This window comes from Vanessa tameamea, chromosome 23 (genome assembly GCF_037043105.1).
Source record: "Vanessa tameamea isolate UH-Manoa-2023 chromosome 23, ilVanTame1 primary haplotype, whole genome shotgun sequence".
Lineage (NCBI taxonomy): Eukaryota > Metazoa > Arthropoda > Insecta > Lepidoptera > Nymphalidae > Vanessa > Vanessa tameamea.
In genome coordinates this window covers 9,340,878-9,358,973 of record NC_087331.1, presented here as the reverse complement: position 1 = coordinate 9,358,973, position 18,096 = coordinate 9,340,878, and the positions used below count along the sequence as shown (strand labels likewise).

At 32.0% G+C, this 18,096-nt stretch overlaps 1 protein-coding gene across 2 annotated transcripts in view; it reads left to right on the top strand.

Annotated features, from left to right (window-relative positions):
* Positions 1–16,767, top strand: part of LOC113402158 (repetitive organellar protein-like) — a 33,432-nt gene extending 16,665 nt beyond the window's left edge. The window contains exons 5-10 of one of the 2 annotated variants that reach the window (XM_026642333.2): positions 8,300–8,525; positions 9,590–9,717; positions 13,297–13,439; positions 14,355–14,445; positions 15,116–15,162; positions 16,225–16,767. In XM_026642333.2, the coding sequence (XP_026498118.2) occupies positions 8,300–8,525; positions 9,590–9,717; positions 13,297–13,439; positions 14,355–14,445; positions 15,116–15,134 (607 nt within the window). In that variant the 3' untranslated portion in view covers positions 15,135–15,162; positions 16,225–16,767. The remainder of the gene's footprint in view (positions 1–8,299; positions 8,526–9,589; positions 9,718–13,296; positions 13,440–14,354; positions 14,446–15,115; positions 15,163–16,224) is intronic. The other variant, XM_026642331.2, reaches the window with a different exon arrangement.
* Positions 16,768–18,096: the final 1,329 nt, after the last annotated feature.

Genomic DNA, 18,096 nt, shown 5'->3' with positions numbered 1-18,096 from the left:
TTTAAATAATATTCTGTAATACAGTAGACTCAACAAACCTTTTTTTTTGTTTTCTTTACAATTGTAAATTAATATAACATTGACTTTACCGAGAAGAACTTGTATGAAACTACAAGTTGATATAGGTAAAAATCACCCTTCACAAAAATCACCCTCCACAAAAATCACCCTCCACAAAAATCACCCTCCACAAAAATCACCCTCCACAAAAATCAACGAGTACCACGCATTTTTAGTATAGTATTTAGTATCGATAATATAATTATTTATAAATTTGTAATAATATAAATAGGTGGCAGGGCATATGATGGTAAGTGGTCACCACCGCCCATAGACCATGGCGCCGTAAGAAATTACCCGTTCCTTACATCGCTAATGCGCCAAAAAATATTGAGTACCACTGTTTTGCGGGTATATCTGATGAGCTTGTGGTACCAACCCAAGCGGGCTTGTAGCCCTACCAAAAAGTAAAAAAAAAATTCTTTACGAATCTTTATAATTGAAAAACGAAAGAAGTAAACACATCCACTATTTTAACAAAGCATAGTTTTTTGCTTTTTGGATAGAAATGGATTTTCTGGACTATTAATAAACCTAGTATCCAATTAGGCACCGCGTTCTCTGTCGCTAAATATCTGCATCTTGTGTTAGCTGACGTGTTATATCAAAGTTGCAAAATCTACATTGTAGAATCAAAAACTCATTGATACATTAAACATACAAAATAAATAGTTTATTATTAAAATAACACCATCGATGTACAAATTTATCTATAATATATAAAAACGTAATAACACTCGAAATCTCAGAAACTATAACATCTACAAACTCGAATTTGGTTCCTTATAGGGTGTAGACATTCGCTAAGAACGGATTTTACGAAACTCTGCCCTTAAGGGGATGAAACTGGGGTCGGAAGTTTGTGTTTTATAAATTTCGTGCAGGTAAAGCCGCATGTTCAGCTAGTAATTTATAAAAAACCTAACGTTGGTCCTGTATCGCAACGCTCTTGCGTCGTGTTAGATTGGCGTTCTATCGGACTATGAGGATGAGGGAATTTAGCACCTGTGCTTGCATAAACGGTCGTCTAATATTTTAATGTAAAAATTATCTGAAAACTCTTAATTTCTTAAGATCAAACATCCTCCATCCAGGATAAGCTCAGCATGATAATGATTGTAATAAAATAAATTAATATTGCTTTAAGGGCAAATAAGGTATATTTTTAGGAATTGTACAAAGCTATATGCTTATCAATAGATAGCATTTAATAAGATCTACAACGTATATAAATTACGCTTATCTAACGATATTATAGTTAGTATTTGATGTTATAAGTATTATTACGTTACATATTATTGACGTACGAATAAAAAAATCGGTGAAATATTTTCACTAGTCAATTTATATCGATTTCCGAGTAAATCGATTAAGATTTTGATCGTTTAATTACTTTCGTTTTAATAAAATTTTATCATCTTTTTGTTTGCCTTGATCAAAGAATTTTAATTAGATTTTTTTTTATTGAGTAAGAAATATCAGTTATAATATAATGTAATAACGGATATGACGCTTTATATAAATATTACATAAGAAAATGTATCTTAGAAAACTGTATGTATGTATGTTTGTAACTCATGCCTTATATATTGCTTGCGAAGCTGTAAAGTTCGAACTCAAACAAGCACCATTTAGCTCTCATATAAATTAACCAAATTCAGGGGCCCGCGAGAGAGACATTTGAGGTTTACAGTTAAAAAACATAATTTTGACGACGTTAACAATTTTAATATAATATAATTGTAGATAAAGTAAAATATAAAAATATAAAGTATAAGTCTTGTCTATACGATCACGATTGTTACAAGAAAGAAATTGTTCAAATTATTTATCTAATTCTGTCCGTGAAGTCAATTGATATGAGGAGGACGAAATCGTGAGGAAAACTGCATGTCCGTATCGAATTAAATTCTGCCACATGTGTATTTTGTGCTGTTATATACTGTACACCCCGAACAACAAACTCTAAGCCTCAAGAATAGAGAACATTTTGCTGGTACAGATATTTTAATGAGATATACAAAAAAATAAATATCACGGATACACTAACCCTGCGACATGTATGCGTAGACATATTGCAGAAAAAGTTCCGCAATGCACCATGGTGTCAGAAATAACCCCTGATGGAATTGAATTAGATAACGTTGACTTCTATTATAAATTCTTTGATAAAATCTCACACGTCAGTTGTTACATTGTTACAAATAAAATTTTATAATTTATTCGACGACACGATATATTTATTCCACAAAAGGATGAAAGATCGTACGAGCTTGGTTCAAATTTTATTTTGGTTAGTTTTAACCTAGCTTCTCCTCAGTACACTTCCCTATACTAAAATCAAATAAATTAGTTGAGCATAATAAAATTAATACGTATTTAGCGTCATTAAATACCTCATTGATTTTGATAGGTAATTTAATTTTGTTTATGGAAAAAATCGTGAACATCTGCTGCGTGTCGTGTTATATAGTCATTGGGTGGTACATTTAAACGCTATTTACCTACTTAGTTTTTATTGTATTTTATAAATACTGCTGTTTTAGCTATATATGTTTTATGTTTTAGATATTATATATTATGTAACCTTTAAATTCACCAGCCATCTTCAAACTAGTGTCAATAACAACTGTGCAAAGTTTCGATAATATTTTCGGAATGCAGATGACTCAAACACAGACTAACATTTAATTACATATATATATAAAATATTAAATTCATATCTGTATGTATTCTGAATATATATCTATTAATAACTTTTAACGAAAAATGCCCAAGTGTAAATTGGAAATATTTTTTTATTTAGAATTTTTTCCTGATGACTTCAATAGGTTTCGTACCGGTGTACGGGTTAGAATCTACATTCCGAACCGTTATAGCTTTGTATTTCTTAGTTATTTAATGTTGTGTTATTTAATGTTGTGTTTTTTAATCAGAGCTTAGAAATCGATTAAAAATAACTAATAAAAGCCTATTTAAATCTTTCTAATGTTAGAAATGCGAAAGTTTGTATGGTTTTTTTTCGATTCTTTTATGAGGGATCTGTTAATTCTGTATGAAATTTGGTACACAGATTATAACCTGGAATAGAATTTAGGTTTATACCTAACACCTGATGTAACAACTTCTGCGATATTTTGATTTAGATTTAAACTGTTTAAAAATGTATTCGGTACAGGATCCTGTAAGCCGATCGCATTGATCACAATTGTTCAATCAACACGACCGTTGTACGGACAATTTAATTGATCAACCGCATAGCTTCGTTTAAAGCCCTTATTGATAACGGTTGTTTCATAATAATAAATTGATGGAAGATTTCTCATGTACTAGAACCTAACACACATTGTACTTATAATAATTTCAAGCCGTTTATCTATCTATGTATAATATATACAAAAATATATAATATTACATATTGACTATTGAGTGAGTAAGCATCCACAAGAAAGGATTTTGAAAATGTTTACTGACATCCTGACATCGTGCGTATTAAGCGTCAGGACAGGCAGCAAATCTATACTAATATTATAAATCTAATAACTCAGTCTGTTACCTCTTCACCCTTGAATCACTGAACCGATTTAGATGAAATTTGGTTCGGGGATAGTTTACCCGGGCAAGGACTTAAGGTACTTTTGTTTAAGTCACCTCTCGAAGGGTAAAGTTAATATTTCGCGCGGATAAAGCAGCAGGTTCAGCTAGTGAGTTATAATATTAGGAATCATTGTGGGTTTCTGTATTATAAATAGACGTGTTGATTAAATTTAATTAAAAGGAAAACCTTCTTATACAGAACCGTTTGCTACAGTGAAAACTTTATGCTGTTTTATTTTTGTAAAGTTATTAAATACTAAAATGTGTTAAATATACGTTTATTTTTAGTTTCTACATTTTCGCTTTAGACTTCACTAGCATTGGAGTGGGGAGGGGGTGTAAATATTAGTACTGGTGCTTACACTCTACTTCCTTTACTGCACTTCTGACAATGTTATTTAAAATGTATTTATTAATTTAAATAGTTATTACAATGAGCATAATCGTTACAATTTGTTTTCAATTACTTATTTTAAATATAACTACATCATGTCTGGATTACCGATGCGTTAGAAACGACATATGATGATTGATAAAACCCACTGCCTCGCCTTTGATCGTGAAAGGTTAGATCCTAATCTTGTATCTTAAATTAGTTTTGGTTATTCTCAAGCTTAACTAACAATGATTTGTTTTCGTTGTTTATATCGTTGAAGTATTTGTTTTGCTAAATGTTAGAAACGGTACGTATTTTATTATTTACAAGTAAAACTATTGACAAACGTTATCGGCCGTGTGATATGTTTGTAATCAAACTTCTGTCAAATCTGGTATAAGTTTATGTATATTGTTAGTAGTTTTTACAGTTGATTACAAACACTAAACTTTATTATTTTATATATATAGTAGAAAACGTGTTTATGTCCTAATTGTAAATATTCAGCAAATATCCAATCTCTTCCGAGAACTTTTGGATCGTCTTTTTTTCTCCGCTTCGTAATGTAGATTCTACCGTGAAGAAACGGCAAATAACTCACTAGTTACTCGTTTCTGACAATCAGTTACGTATATTAAGCCGAGATGGCCCAGTGGTTAGAACGCGTGCATCTTAACCGATGATTTCGGGTTCAAACCCAGGCAGGCACCACTGAATTTTCATGTGCTTAATTTGTGTTTATAATTCATCTCGTGCTCGGCGGTGAAGGAAAACATCGTGAGGAAACCTGCATGTGTCTAATTTCAACGAAATTCTGCCACATGTGTATTCCCCCAACCCGCATTGGAGCAGCGTGGTGGAATATGCTCCATACCTTCTCCTCAACGGGAGAGAAGGCCTTAGCCCAGCAGTGGGAAATTTACAGGCTGATTATGTTATTATGTTATCTTTATGTAGTTACGTATATTATTAAAAACAATAATTGAACTATAACTTATCCCGCGTGTACCTCGATACTAACTCCACACTTATTTCTAATCTATATTAAAATCCTTTACCGAGTATTGCGCCTTATTCATATTAAATAAGACACGACTGTGTCTGAACTTAAAACATTCATACTATAACTTACTAGCTTCGTACAGGTACTCAGACAAAGTCACCTATCCCTTAAAGTTGAAATTTCCAAAAATCCTTCCTTAGCGAGCGTCTAAGTTGCGAAAGTACTATGTTACAATGAATATAATATTAAAAAAAAATCGCGAATCGATACAATCCAGTGTCAAGTGCACATAAAACAAATAAAACAAATAGTAGGGGTGAAAGTGACAGTGGTAGTGGTGACCCGTGTTTACGCAGCAAACGTACCAGAAAGGAGGTAGTCCAATATGGACACTTCTAATGCCGTCAACATCTACCCGCAAACGTCAGTCTCGTGAACAAGACATTCGTAGACAATGTCGTAATATCGAGCTCCACCAAATAAAAATAAAAAACATGGTAAATATACCGTTTCAAATAATTATAGTAATAAAAATAATTATGTTAATTTAAAATCTTACTATGTTACAATTGCATCTATATCTATAATTTCGGAGATCTAGTGTTAAATGGTTTTTCATAAATACATAAATATATTATGCGAAATGCCACTATATATACATCTCTCTTCGACGAAGATCAATGAATTAGCTTTAAGATCAATTTCTGAGAATGTTGAATCAACTATTGGATATTTATATGACGACAAAAAATCGATTACCTTTTATTTTAATGTCGATATTGAGAAGCTTTTTTGAACGAACGTATTAATAACTAGTTGTAGTCCGCGGTTTCGCTCACGTTTTAGGGTTTGATAATCAGGCATTAGGCATAAAATTCATACCAAATTACATCAAATTCGGTTAAGCGGTTCAGTCGTTAAAGAGCAACAGACAGACAGAGTTAGTTTCGAATTTATAATATTAGAATAGATAAATTTTCATGAATGTATTAAAATGTACATGGAATGTATACAATTCTAATAATTTATCATGGTTACAATACGTTCCTAATTTGATTCCTCACAAAACCTCACGAATCACCTCGTCCATTACTGAAAACTATATGAAAAGCTGTTTGGTAGTTTTTGAGTATATCACGTTCAGACAGACACTCAGTGTGTTATTATAATTTAACTGATGAATACTTGTTACTTGTTAATATATGTGCGACTTCTTCAATAGGTTCGTTTCGAAAGTTTTGTTCTGCATCTATCCAACAATCTGTCCAACTCGAACGATCCTATTAATAAATTAAAGCTGTATTTATCCGAGGTAATTGCCCGAGTCACAATTTGTGACGATGTTTAGTTTATAAATGTATTCGATATCATTTAAGTTATCAGTGAAAATATTTATGTCTCTTATTAAACAGCTGATAATGAATGGTACGAATGCCACGGCGATAAGTCGTCGATATGATCTAAATTTATTTTGAAATATTTGGATAGCGCGTACGGTTACATCCGTGTAACACGTTACTTTATACAGTTCATTGGTCGTAGCGTAAATCGTAATGTTTATAAACTTTCTTAATAAATAGGCCATTGAACGTAAAAAGTTACTTTGTAATTGGACTCTTGTATACGAGATTACCGCGTTCAAATAAATAAATAAACTCTTCAGCTTTATATATTACTATCGATTACGAATCGACTTTACTTTAGTTAAATTTATGAAGTCATTAAAAATAAAATAAAAATCATTAAAAAGCCGGGATGCGCAGCTATCGTTTAAACTAACTATAAAAAAACAAGGAGGTTACAAAATCGGTTGTATTATTTTTACGTTTGTTACCTCAGTACTCCTTTATTTGTAATCCTATTTAGATAATTCATTTTTGTTTGGTCTTCATTTAACTTATTTAATTCGAATTTAAACTTGGAGAAAAAATATTACTTCTAGGGGAGAATGAATATGGAATGAAATTTAAGGAGGAGTCAAGGTTAACTATAAAGCTTTAGAAAGACAAGAAGGCTCTCGTCGAAACGGTCGTGAGGATTGGGAACGTAATTCTTAATCGAAGATTTAGAGGGTTCAAATCCGAACAACAAATTAAAATATGATTTCCTTACTTCTCCCTCTAACGTAGATTTTAAGGTCCAAAAAAAATCTTGAACGCAACAATTTAAAATTTATTTCATTAGATCGGTCAATTCTAAGGGAATACACATAATTTCAGCTCCGATCAATAATGGAACTCGCTTTAAATTTTATTTATCACACAAATACTGACGAAATAAATAAAAGCTGGCGAAAACGCATACTAAATCTCTTCGTCAGCAGATAGAACTAGTAATGCAACAAATAAAACTCGCAATAACGCCATTAAGATACAAAGCAAAAGATTGGATAGAAGCCAAGATCACAATCAAGGTGCCGGAAACGGCACAGATACACTGAATATTTAATAGCTATGAAATACAGAACATTCGTTCTACAATGTCTGCAGCGGGTTCATAAAAACTTTTGCTCAGCTGAAAGAGCAGCGCCGGAACTACTTAAAATTCTTTGATGTCGGAGATATCTATTGTCGCATCGTAATCTTTTAGTATTATTTTAAAAGCAGAAAGTATAATTTCTAATTTTAATTTGTTTTCAGTTTGATTCTCTTTGAAATTTTTAGACGTCTAATCATGTGTCTGATGGGATTTCCCGTCGGCAGCTTTTTGGCAACCATCCGACTTTTGTCTAATGTTCGATTTTATAGCAAGCAAACTCTGTACCTTCTTTTTAACTCATTGGTCGCGATGTATAATTCGTTCCACGTAAACAAAAACAGAACAAACACACCATAAAACTTCTTCGTAATTTTTTTGCCATAACCAATAATTAGAAATTATTAGAGATTATATTATAAGGCAAAACTTTCAATTATTTTTTCTTATCAATATATTTCTTATTTACATTACGTGTAAAATGTTGCGCTTCTAGACCCACCGATAGATTATGTATTATTATGTCAGTATTTTTATTAATTAGATCAGGTGAGATTACAAAATTTAAACATAATATTTTGAAAAGCGTTTTATAAACATCGATATAACATAATGAATACTATAATAGCCCCTTAAATTAATAAATAAACAATCTTACCAAAATTTATTGTTTGAAATGATTGCTTTCCTTTTTTCAACTTCCCTTTTTTGTTATATTATTGTCAGATTTTATTTGTGCTTCAAATTATATTGATGTATGTATATAAATATATTCAATTTATTTACAGAATAGAAACGACACAAATAACAAGCAAAGCGCTTTGCTTCCACAACTGGCCAAAATTCGAGCTTTGCACTGAAGTCAGTTTCGGAGTGCCCATCGTATATGACGACGTCGATGATGAAGATGAAGAAATCGAAGCGAGGTTAAACGAAGAAGACTTGAGGAGCATGTGGGAAACTTATTCTCAACGCGATCCTTTCGCTGTCAGACTCAGGGTTTTAGGCATAACGGTAAGAACTGTTGTTATGAAATCTTTCTCCAAAATAAAATAAACTGGAGGCTCTCGATGCATGAACCACTGAGTTATTTTTTTCCGTATAGTTCAAGCTTTGCCGCAAAGAAGGCCATAACAAAAATAGACTTGTATATCTCGAATGAAATAGTTTAGCTTCTTCCTAAAGAGGAAAAGGGGTTTTTAAAAAGAATTTCAATTTTTATTTTTTTGATTTAGAATTTTTTTTGAATGTATAAATACTATAAAAAATATTCCTTTATTATTAGTTTAATGTCCGATAGAAGCAAGAGCACCATCCTAGATTAGGTTTCCCCACAATTCCAGAAAAATAAGACATATGCTCTTCATCTTAAAGCATGAACAATATACTTTTCAACTCGCAAACACATAATGCTTCTGCCAAGAATTAGAATAACAATGGTCTAGCTAGACCTAGCTGGATCTAAAGTAGGCAAAGAATTGTCTAGCTCTGCAACGGAAAAAACTAGCGAAACTTTTGCAGTTGCGATTTTGTGACCATTGTTTGAAAGTTTTTATCTACATTGTGTGTTTTAACACATTGTTCTATTAGTTTATTATTTCTAATTAAAAGAAGAATATGTTTTGACTGTAAATAATACTCTACATTTACCTTATTTTTAGCATTAATTTACATAAGCTTTCCTTCTCACATGCTTGGTTTTTCTAATTTAAATTATTTATTATTTTTTTTGTAAATTGTACGTCACTATTTGATTATTTTAATTATTATTTCAATTATTATTTTAAAGCGTAGGTAGGCGGATCGTCCATTAGATCACCTGATGGTCAGTGGCCATCACTACCCATAGACATTACGCCATAAGAAATTTTAATCATTCTCTATATCGACATTGCGTCACCTTAATTGTGAACTTCGATTTTATGGAGCTTGTGTTTTATACATTGGCTCACTCTTAAAACTGGTACATGTATCGTACTAAGTATTGTTGCTTAGCGGTAGAAATTATAAGTGTGTGGTACCTACGCAAACGTGTTTAACATATTTACATCGGTAACGTATATTCTTTCAATTTTCAGGAGTACCAAGTCCCCAACGACCGCGACACGCTGATCGTGTGGCTCGTAATCGCCGGTGGGGTCGTCATTTCCATGGCGATGCTGGCCTTTGCACTCTGGAGATACAGCTGCTTCGCGCAATACACCAGGTAAAATTGAGTTTATTACTACATAATGTGATGGACCAGTTCTTAGAATACGTAAAACTTAACAATTCGTTTCAAACCGGGTTCAAACCAGGGCAAGCATCGCTGTTTCATCGCTAGCAATTTAAATTTACTAAATGGAAGATATAAATCTGCCACTTGTGTATCCAGCAACCTGTATTGGAACAGCGTGATGTAATAAGCTTCAAAACTCTTCCTCAAAATGTGAGAAGGCCTTAGGCCCGCAGTAGACGTTTTACTTAACATCTTAACTGCAAAACTTATCCAGCGTCTATGTTGAAAACTCGCCTTTCACCGAGGTGAGCCTTACGACCTCCACTACAGAATAAAAAGCAGTAATTATTACCCTGTACTGTTTTCACGTGCTATACAATAAATCATGCTAAAATAAAATAATTTCCCATCTAATTTATCCGACTCAATTGATAAAGAGTTTCGTAGGTACTAAGGCAGAGTGCAATGAAAACGTCATGTGTCATACATATTATACATCCTCTTGTGTTATTTATCGGAGACTTAAGTACAATAATCATAAAAGTCGATAAGAATCCTTATCGTGTTCTAACGATTGTCATTAAATATTTGTGCTGATCGTGGGACTCATAGCTCTAACCTATATTGGTATTGGTTAGAGCGGTTGAAGAAGGAGTAAAGATAAACAAACTTGAGATTGTCGTTTTCCATTCGATTTCCTTAAAGCTTTACTACATTATGACACAGACAGCTCTTCATTAATATATAGTTAGATATTATACAAAAGTATTCCACATAATTACTAGTATACACTTTAATCTAAACTTCCAATGTTACGATATCGACTTCGAATGCCAAAGTTTATTCAAGATCTCGACCAGTATCAAAGAAATTGTTTATTTTTCTTCACTCCTCCTTAATAAAAGTTATTATTTTATACCGTAAAAAAATGTACTAAATAGTAAATAATGCTTTAATACATATTATTAATAAAAAGCTTAAATGAGTTTCATGGAAATATTGTAAAAAAAAAGAGTAATTCTGCAGAACCCTTATCAGAGATACACATGCAAATATTACATTTGCTAAATTGAAACAGATTAATGATTGCAACAGACGTACTAGTTTCTTAGTTTTACTCAAGACTAGAACAAATTATGCCAGTGGTATCAAATTTGACGATTATGACAATATGAGATTAGACGCATTGAAAATCCACCTAGCACAATATCTAGCTTTATTTAAGCAATTTAATGTGAGTGATATCCCGCTGTTGGTGAAAAATCTCCTTTCCTCTTGAGAGGTCGACACAGATGCAAATCAAATTATTTATTAATTTACTTATTGATTGTGCATAATTTTATCCAACACATGCCGTTTTTTATACGATGTTCTCCTTCATGGCAAAGTACGAATTACATATTAAACTAATTAAGCTTATGAAAATTCCGTGACACACAGCGTGGTAAAACAAGCGCCGAACATTATCTTTAAATGAAAGTCAAGTACTCGTAAATTCAGCCACAAGGGAAGCCGATTTAAGGAATTATTAACATTTTTACGGCACCAATGTCTATGGGCATGGGTGACCACTTATCGTGAGGTGGCCCATTTGCCCGCCCGCCTACCTATGCCATAAATAGGCAGGCATTCACAAAGCTCTACCAAGTAAAATATTTCACCCACATTCTCTATCATCAAATATTCAATTTAAACAGTTTGATGCAAAAACATATTTATTATGAAGTCAAACATTAACATTAACTTTCCCGTTATCACGAGTGTTATCAGTGTTTACTCGGACGTTATCGTTACGACTATTTCTATCATTACGTTAATCATTTACATTACAATAATCACAAGTTGTATTTGCATTTAATTTGATATTTAATGTTATACAATTTCTTTCAAATCAAATCAAATCAAGTTTATTCAAGTAAACTTCACAACGAAGCGTTTTTGAATCGTCAATATTAAAATAGTACCACCGTTTCGGAAAGCAGCCTCCAGCGAGAAGAAACGGCAAGAAACTCGCGTAGTTGCTCTTTTCAAATAAACAGATTAACAATGCTGTTTTTTTACAATAATTAGTGTCCTGTGATGGAACTGAGCCTAAATCCAGGCGTTTTTTTCTAAAAAGTACTCTTTTAATGAATAATAAGACTTATCTATTAATTTAGTCTTAATAAACTTTTTAAATTTCGTAAATGGTAAATTGGTTACATTTCCCGGTATCTTATTATATATGCGTATACCATTGCCCAAAAACGTTCTCTGTACCGTATGCAAACGGAAAGCGGGGGTTACAAGTTTATTCTTATTTCTTGTATTAATAGTATGTATATCAGCTTTTATGGAATACTTTTGTATATTCTTCTGCATACACATTATATTATCATAAATATATTGTGAAGCAGCCGTTAATACACCTATTCCTTTAAATTTTTCGGGTAATGATGTCCTAGAGCTAATATTATAAATAGTTCGGATAGCTCTTTTCTACGGAATAAATACTATTTCAATATCTGCTGCATTACCCCATAACAACATTCCATATGACATAAGACTGTGAAAATTACTGAAATAAACTAGTCTAGCAGTACTTATGTCCGTGAGTTTTCTTATTGTTTTTATTGCATAAATGGCACTACTTAGTTAACTAAACAAAATACATTTAGTCTTTTTTGCATTTAGTACCAAATTATTTATGTCAAACCAACCAAGAACCCGCGACAGAGCACTGCTTACAACGTCATAGTTGTTTATTTTTCTCTCGAGTTTAAAAATAAGGGATGTATCATCTGCAAACAGTACAATGTCGCAAGTCTTATTTACAAAATAAGGTAAATCATTTATATATATTAAGAACAGGAGAGGTTCTAAAATTAAAACCTGTGGTACACCCATTTGCGCCAGAGCGCCATTTGATTTTGCACCGTTAACATGAACCTTCAAAACTCTTTCATTAAGGTAGGAGGAAATGAATTTCAATGCAGGGCCCTTGATTCCATAATATTTAAGTGTGTATGGGAAAGCACAAAGAATAAACTTACATTTAGAACTTTTATTAATATCAAGTAGTATGTCAATTGATTTTGAGATATCTTTTTTCCAAACTGATAAACTGTCTCCATATAAAATTATAATATTCGAATTTTCATTGTATTTAATTTGCTTAATTTTATTTATCATTTCAGTGTAGGGTAGTCCTGGACTATATATATTAAGTACACTTTGCTTCAAATTATTGCTTAATAATGATCCCCTCCCGTGGCCTACCTTGTCCGGATACATATACGTATTATAAGTATCACAGGCTGGGTCAGACATTGTACGGACTAGGCTATGTGGGCTATTGCTATTTCCAGTGACACATTTCTGGGAAATGTTTTTGGTAATACTATTTTCTGTGACAGTATGTAACTCATCGACCAGAGGACGTGGTAGCAAAGTGTCTTTTTTGTCAAAATGTCAAATTTTCCTCATTTTCTTAAAAAATATACTTGAACCTTAACGAATATTGCGAATTCAAACCCAGTGGGACATTTAAAAAGAAATTACTTTTACTATTTAATTTTTCTGTTCCAGGATGCCCTCATTCAGCGACACAGACAGCGTGAAAGAGAAGCGTAACCTGGATCTGTATCCCACACCACACCAGACCCTCCCTCCGCTCTACTCCGAGACCGACTACAAATGGGCTGATGCCAAATACGACGACACTACTAAAGGTAGGTTCTATATTGAGCGCAACTTCATTGTAATAACCCTTAGTTTCTCGAGATGATCCAGTGGTCAGAACGATTGAATCTTGAACAGAGATTGCCGGTTCAAATCGAACAAGAACCGCCGCAATTTCAGGTGCTCAATTTGTTTTAAAAATACATTTCAAGCTCAAAGATACCGGAAAGCTTCGCAGGGAAGCCTTCGTCTAATAAAATTTTATCACTCCAATGACAAGTGTTTGAAAATCCACCAAACTACGATCAAGCAACGTGGTGAAATAAATTCCAAACCGTCTTTCAAGAGCAGAGGACTTTATCAACCAGGAAGACGTTAACAGACTTATAGGCTTCCAATTTCATTTAACACCTCAGCGGGTCACAGGTCACATAGCGATGTGATAGAAGGTGGTTGGAACAATAGTTCAGGCAGATAGACAATAGGCTGTTGCTATTATCCATTTTTAGCCACCTTTAACATTTTCTTACTGTACTTATACTTATTTATTATTTTGCGTAGTGGTAAAGCTTTGTGCAAACCCGTCTAAGTAGATACAGCCCACTCATCATATGTTCTATCGACAAACAAAATTACTGAAAATAATTGTGTTCCGGTTTGAAGGCTGAATCAGTGAATTACATGCACAACTTAGTTCTTCAGGCTGGCGGCGCGTTGGCGATATAAGAAATTTATTTATTTATTTATTTATTTTTATTATTAGAAATGGTTAAAATTTCATACCACGCCAATATCTATGACGTCCTTCTACCAATTTTATAAAAAAATAAAACCTTTATTGGTGTCTCAACATAGTTATATTAATATTCATTCAAAAACATACAGTGCTAGTAGTTATGTTAGTATTCATATGTAGTCTGACCAAATATATTATTTTAAGGGAGTGTTTTAACTTATATTTCCAGTGGACGTAGGCGGCTACTCCAACAGGAGTTACACGCATAACGACATCTACGACATCGACTCTGACGAGGACGCGATGACGCCTCGCGATAGGTATGTATAACTATCAAACGAACAAACAAACACAAGCTATTCTTCTAATACATTTTCGGTTTCAACTGGTGTCTTCTGAAAGAGAAAATTAATTAACTTAAAATCAGTGTCATTTGGGACGATGAAAAGATCCTAACGCAAACATCCAAATCTATTTAGGGGTTTCAAAGCGGCAAACATACACACATGAACCCTGAATGACACTAAATTTTTGGGCAGACGAGTAAAAACTAACTGATCCTACAGATTTGCTATACTATTTTAATTTATTATTATGAATGCGAGTTTGTATGTCTGATACAATTGTTTAAAGCATTTCTATATATCTTAACATTAAGGAAGTTATTATATATAATTACATTTATGTGATATGAACCGTTAATCATTAAAAACCCCAATTAATTTTAATTAATTATAAAAACATAGTTATTTCGTTACGTTTAAAACATTTTCCATCACTAATTTCTGTACTAAAAATTTGCTTTTACTTTTAAAAGAAATAATATGACATTTCTTGACATTATTGCTTGTTTCATCACTATCGCTTGAACAACTGACGTCATCATTCGATCATAGCTTGTCTCATATTTCATCACCTTATACGTCATCGCTTACTCACCAACTGAGTCGAATACTAGTGCTCAGTATATTCAAGCTCAATCATTTACAGGTACACAACAGACGTGTAGCCGTAACTCATATGATTATATATAATCGGTATGCATACTTATTTCATACTAATATTTCTTTAACATACTTCTAAAGGCCGACCTATAAATGTTTAAATGATTACTTAAATAATGCTCTCTCTCTCTTTTGAATGTCGAAACATTGATGATAGAAAGAGACGAATTGTTGTTTAACTAAACACAAACAACATTTATACGTAAGGCTGTTTTTTATGTTACCTGTGACAATGATCTACTAAGTAAGTTTATAATTCGTGCCAATAAAGTAAAGTATGGTCAGCAAAAACATTTTAAATTTTATTTATCAATAAGAGTATTTTAATATGGGATGAATAATTTAGCAATTTAATAAGCTTTGATGTTGTTTAGTATAACACACTTTTTTTGGTTTTGTAAACATTGTTAACTTTATTTCATATAAGTATTATAATTATTTTTATTTCTCCATAATATGAGATTTTTTTATTGGCCCGAGTTATTTTATAATTATATTTTTAACAAAATAATATAATATGTGATCGCTGAGAGAATGGTTTCCTGACAACTTCAGAATCACATGGATTTCATGAAAACCTGTATAATTATGTCAATTTACATTAAATTTTATTTGGCTCATAATTTTATTTAAATAGTTAAAGAATATCTTTCCATCCAAGAGATATTATTTAGTAATACGAGTATAATAATCGTTTCATATCGGTTGAAAATCGTGTCCATTTAAAATATTATTTCAAATCCCGGCGGGACTACGTATCAGGATATTTTGTGAATGCAAAAAATTAATAGGTACTTTTTTATACTCAAACTCAAAATGTTTAATTCTATATAAAATTCGTAATTTTTATTAACAAAATGAATGTATAAGATGATTTCGTTCTATAGTTATGTCCAAATCATGCAAGGGTTAACCTTGTTCTTTTAGAGTATCACTCATCATCAGTCACGAGCGACTGACAGACGTCAGAATACGTTCTCTCGGCGCCCGGACTTTAGTCCTTAGAATTATTGAAAAAAAATAAAATATATAAATTTATACAATTTGAAAGTAATCAATATATGAATCTAACATTCTATTTTTAAAATGTTCCAGAAATTCCGGCATCAGCCCACGTGACATATACAGTGTTTAAGCAATACCGAAGGGCGAGGTTATGCTTTGTATAGAAATTATTCGAGGCTTAGACTATGATATTGTGATTTTAAACCATTTGTTGTGTTAACTCCTATTTGCTTTATAATTTTTAAACTATAAAATAATATTTTAACTTCCTCAAGAATATTTCAAAACGAACAAATTTCGTATTAAATACATGATATTACAAATTATTTACAAAAATATGTCAACTAGAATATTATTTACATAATATAGTATGTATACAAGTGTATTTTAACGGCGATGTAAAGCAAATAGGGGTATATAATATTAAGCCTAAGCTACATACATAGGTGTTGTATACAATATAGTGTATTTAACTTATACATAATTATACATAGTGACGATTAGCTAGTAACTTACATATTGTTGTGATTTTTATTAAAATAAAATAATAGATTTTAACGTACGTTATAAATTATTTTAAAATTCTTCTATAAATTATATTGGTAATAAATGGTTGTATTTTTTATTTTTTTTTAGTTACGGATTTTTCTTTTTTTTTTTCACCGTGAAACCTCTTTTTATTGAACTCTATTCATACATTCATCCATCTAGCTTTTTTTAAGCCTCACGAAAATGGAGTAATATTACAAAAAATATAATATTGAAACGATGTGTTGTTTTTTTTAAACAGACTTTTGATTTAAAAGTATGTGTCAATAAATTCATACTTATAGAATCCAATAAAAAAAAAAAACTTTAAATTGATCAATTTTTTGGTAAATCTTTATAAGTAAATGTTTAATTGTAATATTGTGAAAATATATTTTTATTTACATTTATGTTTATAATGTTTAAAAAAAAAAAATAAGTAAATAATGATATAAAAATTCTAACAATATCTACCATCTAACATCTCAGTTCCCAAGGTCAACCTGGTGCCACGAAACCAATGGCGTATTGTGGCGCATTGGCGATGTAAGGAATGGTTAACATTTCTTACAGCGCCCATGTCTATGGGCAATGGTTACCACTTACCATTAGGTGGTCCATTTGCCGTTCGCCTACATGTGTTATAAAGTAAAAAAATGTATTGTCAAATTAAATTACTTAAAAAATCGTTCCATGCATTTTGGTACCCTACCTTTTTTTCGTTTTGTTAAGATATTATATTATACACAAACCTTGAAAGTATTGACCGAATAATATTCGGTATTAAACATATTATGTTTTTATGACATTGCAAAGTATGCTGTCCATATTATAATTGATTATTATTTACAGCAAGAGCATACACTGAACAGCTATAGTTTTAAAATTGAAATGGATGAGAAACGAAATTCATCAATTTTTTTAATAATAGGAAATACATTTAATGTCCCAGTGGTGGGCAAAGGTTCCTCGTGAGGGTTTCTACTTATAAAAAAATTGTGGTTGCCTAGATTTGAACCAGTATTCGGTTAAGATTCAAGTATTTTAACCACTGGGCCTTTCGGCTTCTTATACAAGCATGTTTATTGACACAGGTGCACCTGTATCTATTCCCTCGCAAGGCGACGGTAGTCAGACTATATAAGGAGAGATATCGAGACCAGGGGAAATAATGCACAGGATTTACATGCTACGAATAGAACAATTGAATACGAGTATCATGTTTCTCAGCTATAGCACACTACCACATTCGAATTTTAAATTGTTCTTGTTTTTGTAGTCTGTGGTGTATGGCAATTCAAAAAGCTTCGGTCATTCCTTGAAACTGACATCCCAATTCTAGGTAGCTATACATATACACGAGTCCCCCCTCTTTTCTCTCCAGTTGAGCCGGATTGCTGTTCCATTTATAAATATTAATTTATTTAGACTTTT